This window comes from Colobus angolensis, unplaced genomic scaffold (assembly GCF_000951035.1).
Source record: "Colobus angolensis palliatus isolate OR3802 unplaced genomic scaffold, Cang.pa_1.0 Scaffold585, whole genome shotgun sequence".
NCBI lineage: Eukaryota > Metazoa > Chordata > Mammalia > Primates > Cercopithecidae > Colobus > Colobus angolensis.
This window is the reverse complement of record NW_012119432.1, coordinates 1,529,735-1,536,665: the sequence shown is the minus strand read 5'-3', so window position 1 is coordinate 1,536,665 and position 6,931 is coordinate 1,529,735. Positions and strand designations below refer to the sequence as shown.

The 6,931-nt window shown below is 38.1% G+C and overlaps 1 protein-coding gene across 2 annotated transcripts in view; it reads left to right on the top strand.

Moving 5' to 3' along the window:
* Positions 1–2,955: 2,955 nt before the first annotated feature.
* Positions 2,956–6,931, top strand: part of LOC105526290 (sperm protein associated with the nucleus on the X chromosome N2) — a 28,429-nt gene continuing 24,453 nt past the window's right edge. The window contains exons 1-2 of one of the 2 annotated variants that reach the window (XM_011962237.1): positions 3,028–3,105; positions 3,744–3,959. In XM_011962237.1, coding sequence (XP_011817627.1) covers positions 3,028–3,105; positions 3,744–3,959 — 294 coding nt within the window. Of the gene's footprint in view, positions 3,106–3,743; positions 3,960–6,931 lie in introns of those variants that run through there. The other variant, XM_011962236.1, reaches the window with a different exon arrangement.

Here is a 6,931-nt window from a genome sequence, read left to right as displayed (position 1 = left end):
AGGTAATGGTGCTGGTATTTTTCAAAGCTACTCATTCAGTCACAGGCAAAGCCAGCAGTAAGTTGTATCCCTCTTCCATACTCAGCTCTTTCTCGTTAATTGATCTTCACCTGTCTGTACTCCAGAGGAAAATATATGGTTAGCCTCTAACTCCTTACTCTTTGTGGCCACAGAGTGGTGCAAATCCCAAGCAGATCCTATCCTGTATCTGGTACTCTGTGTGGTGTTTAAACCTGCCTTAGACAGCTAAAAAGTATTTAAAAATTATTTAAAAAGTTGTTGAGGGTTATTATTGTAACTCAACTACTGTCAGTTTATAATGTCAGTTGTACAAAGGCCCAAACAAGAAGTAAAAGGGTGCCCAGGACTCCCTGCAGACATGTCCTGGTCCATGTCTGACTTACAGTGTGTCATGGGAGAGTCCCTTTGAGTATGTTTCACAACCTGATATGATGAAGAAGAATACTCTGGAAAACTGAACACATCAGAAATAAAAAGTTCAATACAATGAACTCATTGTACACTGATGACCTTTAATTTTTTATTATTCATTTTGTGGAAAATGTAACATCATCACTAATGATTTCAATAGGAATTATTTTGTAAAGTCAGTTGTAATCTTTCAATAGAAATATGTACTAAATGTTTTCCTAACATTTGGATTAATTTTCCTTGGATAGTGATATACCCATCAAAACATTTTTGGTAAACAAATTCAGAAAACAATTTTAAAAGGTAATAAGGTAATTGAAAGCTGTTATTTTCAGCAATTGTAATCAGTTTCTGACCTACTCTATTTGATGCGGCATATGCCTTTTGGTTTTCTGTTTGTTTTCCATAACATGACATGACAGGGTGTTATTCTCACTGTTAATTGCAGGCAAGGGTACAAAAAATTATTAGAAGTTAGCTTGTGAGCATTTAATACATGGAATTGTTCAACTCTAGACAACATCTGGGGTTCACTAAAAGAAATTTGTATACCTTGATCCCAATCTTCTTTTGGTTCGTTTGTGTTTAGATGACAGTCATGGGAATGCAATACATTGGTTGTGCCTGGATGCCAGCAGGGTATTTTGCTAGGCCTTTCATGATTTTATGGTGTATGAAGTAAAGATATGTGACCTTGATGAACGCTGGATCAAAATTCCAGGGTCTACTTCTCTTTTGTTTCATTAAATTTTTTTTCCCTTATTGAGTTTTGTGACTTCCTATGCAGAATGAGACAAGTGTTAACCTGTGGGAGGAAGCTAGGATCATGCCTTCTCGATCTTTGGCTCTCTCTCTTACTGTCTTTTAAAACATTTTTAGCTTTTTATTTTGAAACAATTATAAGTTCACAAGAAGTTTCCAAGATATGTACACGGAGGCCTTATGTACCCTTCAACCAGTCTCTCCCAATAGTATACTCTTCAGTACACCTCCACATTACACTATCAAAAGTAGAACATTGACAATGATAAAATTCAGAGCTTTTTAAGATTCAACAATTGTCTTTTGGCTATTCTAGGCACTTTACATTTCCATATGAATGTTGTAATTATCTTGTAAATTTCTATAAAAAAGCCTTTTTAGAATTTTGATTAGAATTGAGTTGAATCTACAGATGAATTTGGAAATAACTGCCATCTTACAATATTGAATCATCTAACCCAAAATCAAAGTATACATTTTAATTTTTTCTTATGTCATTAATTTATCTTTGCAATGTTTTGTAGTTTTCAGTGTACAAGTCACTTACATCTTTGTTCCTAAGGCTTTCTATTTTTAGTGATATTTTAAGTTGCACTGTTCTTAGTTTCAACTTTCAGTTGTTGAAATTAACTTCTAGTCCACCCTAGGACTACCATTGGCTGAAACACCGTCTCTTCTAATATATAAACTTACAATATATAACTTCATATATATAAACATACAATTGATTTATATGTTGATCTCTTACTCTGCAATCTTGCTAACCTCAATTACAGTAGAAGCATTTTTTTAGATTGACACTTCTACATACACTCTCATGTAGTCTTTGACAAAAGATCCTTTTACTTCTCCCTTCCAATCGGAATGCAATTTTTTTTTTTTTTTGCACTGGACACAATCTCCAGTACAAAGCTTAACTATGCCCCTAGTCTTGGACATGTTCATCTTAGATTGTAGTATCCTGCGTGTAAACACTCAGAACATGAATGTATTCCAGCACATGAATACCCACTCCTTCCCCCACCCCACATACTAGTAGAATCCATGTTGGCAGACTATGTTTACTATGAACATACACCCCTGATTTGAAACAAAACTAGGATACACAGTAAAGAATGTTTATTCACTAAAGTTTTGATAGACTGAAGGGCATTATTTCAGATTGGAAAGAGGAAATTTAAAAGAACTACATGGACAATGTGTAAAAGAACATAGGTTGAAATCTGCCTGGCAGTAGCCTAAAAATAAATGGTCTTCAATGGTGCATATGAAGGAACTGTAGGAGGGAAGTGGGATAATTCACATCTCCACCAATAATTAAATGTAGCCACACTAGCTTGGAGGGATTTGAGGTGAGACATCTAAAATACTAGGGCATGGTCAGGGCTGGAAGACAAAAGACTCAATCACTTAATAGGAATGGCTGTGGGGAAGGGCTTGAAGGAACCATCCTCTCGCTTCCACGTGAGCCACGAACATTAAACATGGAGAAATGAGGAGTGGCGGCAGATCTGTTTGGGATGCATTATCTTCAGGGGATGCTGAAAAAACAGCATTTGGTTTCCTCTACACTCCTTTCCCCTCCCCTGCAAGCCCAGGGAGTGGGCAGCAATGGTGCTTTGTGATGCCAAAGCCACCCTAGGACGGCCATTGGCTGGGATGCTGCCTGTATGATCAAACAAAGCTCAAGGGCGTGGCTTTGCCTTGTCACCAGGAGGGTATATATAGGGAGGGCAAGAGCTCTGGGACATACCACTGGGAAGCTTCAATGTTGCTGTGGAAGTCTGCACTCTACAAGAGCCTGCTATAGACATTCTACAACCTACCACAATCATGGAACAGCCAACTTCAAGCACCAACAGGGAGAAGATGAAGGGCCCCTGTGAATCCAACAACAACAAAAATGATGAGGTAAGATTGTTAGGTTTTGAAGGGAAGGCGAGGGTGAAAGAAAGACACACAGAGAAGGGGCGGCTCAAACAGCAACACAAGAACATGGCAGACATCTGTGGAAGTGGACGAGCTTATTGCCAGAGTCCACTGCCACTTACAGGCCAGGTTACTTACAGGTATGGGTGGGAGGGAGCTGGGCAGTATGGGATGCTGCCTGGCAGGATATTAATAAGATGTTCTTATGATCAGGTGGTTTGGCCCTTTTTCCGGTGGAATATCACTGTGGTGTTCCTTAGAACTTTGCCAAGCAAGATATGATAGGGATGTTTCTTTAGTTGAGTCTTTATGAACCCTGTGGTCAGGTGGTTAAGCAGGATGTTTCTCATGGCCTGAACCCCCATGTAATGTTTCACTTTGACCAAGGTCTGCAAAATAGCAAACAGCTTACACAATTGTGCAGTTTGGACTAACAGGAGACCCTACCCATACTCCTCTTCTTCCCCATAGATCCCTACCCTATGATTCCACCTTGTTCTTCTCTGGCACAAACCCCTTCTTCAAACTGCATTCCTTCTCATAAAGACCCCTTGCTATCCAGTCTCTATCCTATTCACCCAAAATAATGTCTTTCTGGCCTCTCCCTGTTTTCTTAACAGATGCAGGAGGCACCAAACAGGGACTTAGCCCCTGAACAGAGTTTGAAAAAGACAAAAACATCAGAATATCCAACATTATTAATGTTTCCCTACAAGAAGTTTAAGAAAATAAGTTCAAGTCAAGTGGAGAATTACCAATCCCGAGGGAACACCATCTATCCAATTCAAGAGGAGGAGGAGGAAGACCTAGATTCATTTGAAGGATCTTCACAGTAGGGTGGGGAGGACTAGTCTCACATGGAGAAACCAAATTGGTCAAATCCTCACCACTGATGGCAATGATTACAATAAAATCAAGTTGGAGGAGCTGATGACTGGGTATATCTCTGCCTGTTTTCTGAAGGTGGTGAAGAAAGGAAGGGAAGATGTAGGCATTTCAGAAGGGAGGGATATGAGATCCTGTAGGGTTGGTGGACAGATCCACATGTTGACAGTTAGCCCCACATTGTAAATAAGGACTGGGGGAGAACTGATTCTTGGAAACAAATTTTCTTCTTAAAATTTTATCTCACAAGATAGAAAGAAAAGGACTTGGAGTTTCTTGGAGCATGTGAATATGTAGAAGGGCATATAAAAAGATATGTATTGTGTGTAGGTGACAGTGACACTCTTTCCATAAATGAAGACATCAGAATCACCACCTCCAGGCCACATACCTCATAGTGGTGTGGGTTGTAACTCACCCAAGGCTGTGAGCCACTGAAGCCCCTCAAAAGGACCAAAAACCTCCACCCTACGTAAAGTAAGACAGCATGTCACACACATAAAAATAATGGTGTTTGGAGGCCATGGTCCCAATACTAGGGCATTTCCTTGTTAAAAAACACCAGATGGAGCAGAAGCCTACCAAGTGTGGGACACTGGGAGTGGTCATTGTCTACTGCAGGCAATAAATGAAAGCATAGTCTACAAAGAAATCGAATACAATTATACAAGTAAAAGTTGGTATTTTCTTTATCACTTTCATACACTAGCATTTCTTTTTTCTTTTTTATTTATTTTTTATTACATTTTAAGTTCTGGGGTACATGTGCAGAACCTACAATTTTGTTACATAGGTATACATGTGCCATGGTGGTTTGATGCACCCATCAACCCATCATCTACATTAGGTATTTGTCCTAATGCTACCCCTCCCCTAGCCCCTCACCCCCTGACAGGCCCTGGCATGTGATGTTCATCTCCCGGTGACCATGTGTTCTCATTGTTCAAGTCCCACTTATGAGTAAGAACATGTCGTGTTTGGTTTTCTGTTCTTGTGTTAGTTTGCTGAGAATGATGGTTTTCAGTTTCGTTCATGTCCCTGTAAAGGACAAGAACTCATCCTTTTTTATGGCTGCATGGTATTCCATGGTACATATGTGCCATATTATGTTTATCCAGTCTATCATTGATGGACATTTGGGTTGGTTCCAAGTCTTTGCTATTGTGAATAGTGCCACAATAAACACACGTGTGCATGTGTCTTTATAGTAGAATGATTTATAATCCTTTGGTTATACATCCAGTAATGGGATTGCTCAGTCAAATGGTATTTCTACTTCTAGATCCTTGAGGACTTGCCACACTGTCTTCCACAATGGTTGAACTAATTTACAATCCCACCAACAGGGTAAAAACATTCCTATTTCTTCACATCCTCTCCAGCATCTGTTGTTTCCTGGCTTTTTAATGATCGCCATTCTAAATGGCGTGAGATGGTATCTCATTGTGGTTTTGATTTGCATTTCTCTAATGACCAGTGATGATGAGATTTTTTTCATGTTTGTTGGCTGCATAAATGTCTTCTTTCAAGAAGTGTCTGTTCATATCCTTTGTCCACTTTTTGATGGGGTTGTTTTTTTCTTGTAAATTTGTTTAAGTGCTTTGTAGATTCTGGACATTAGCCCTTTGTCAGATGGATAGATTGCAAAAATGTTCTCCAATTCTGTAGGTTGCCTGTTCACTCTGATTATAGTTTATTTTGCTGTGCAGAAGTTCTTTAGTTTAATTAGATCCCATTTGTAAACTTTGGCTTTGTTGCCATTGCTTTTGGTGCTTTAGACATGAAGTCTTTGTCCATGCCTATGTCCTGAATGGTATTGCCTAGGTTTTCTTCTAGGATTTTTATGGTTTCAGGTCTTACATTTAAGCCTTTAATCCATCTTGAGTTAATTTTTGTATAAGGTGTAAGGAAGCGGTCCAGTTTCAATTTTTCTGCATATGGCTAGCCAGTTTTCCCAACACCATGTATTAAATAGGGAATCCTTTCCCCATTGCATGTTTGTGTCAGGTTTGTCAAAGATCCAATGGTTGTAGATGTGTAGCGTTATTTCTGAGGCCTCTGTTCTATTCCATTGGTTTATATATCTATTTTGGTAACAGTACCATGCTGTTTTGTTTATTGTAGCCTTGTAGTATAATTTGAAGTCAGGTAGTGTGATGCCTCCAGGGTTATGGAAATAAAGGAGAGTGAATGTAAATAAACGGGAGAGGGTCTTGGGGAATTAACTCAAAGAATATAACTCAGCCTTCCACACTGGATGCCAAAACAACTCTATTATATTGCCTTCAAAAAAAACAGTATTTTTTTCAAGGGAAGAATTTTTAATCATTGACTCATTCACTCTCCTTTATTTCCATGGTCCAGTTTTATTTCTCTTGTCTACATTGGCAATCATTGTATTGAATTTGATGTGTATCCTTTTCTCTGTATGAGTGTTAATACATGTTTCTTATTGTTTGTGGACATTTGTTTTCAATTTACATTTCCATTGTCAATACTTGATGTTTCACTCAGCCCTGTTTTTAAGATGCTTCTATATATGTATAACCTGTTCTTCCCTTGTAAATGAATATATTAGCTATATTTTGTGTTTTGTAATTTTTAGAAAAGTATGTTGATTTTTAATATTTGTACCCACCTTCTGGTCTGTGTTTTGTTTAATTTATACACCAGTATTACATTTTCTTTCAAGTGACTGTAAATAGTATCACGTTTTTAATTTTGATTTCCACATGTTCAATGTTAGTATATAGAAGTGTGACGGATTTTTTAACTTTATTTTAAGGAAATTTTATTGTGTATATTTTAGGTTTACAACATATAATGGAATACATAGAGAAAGTAAAATGGTTACTATGGTGAAGCAGATTAGCAAATCTCTCTTCTCAGTTCCCTTTTTTTTTTTAGACGGAGTCTCACTCTG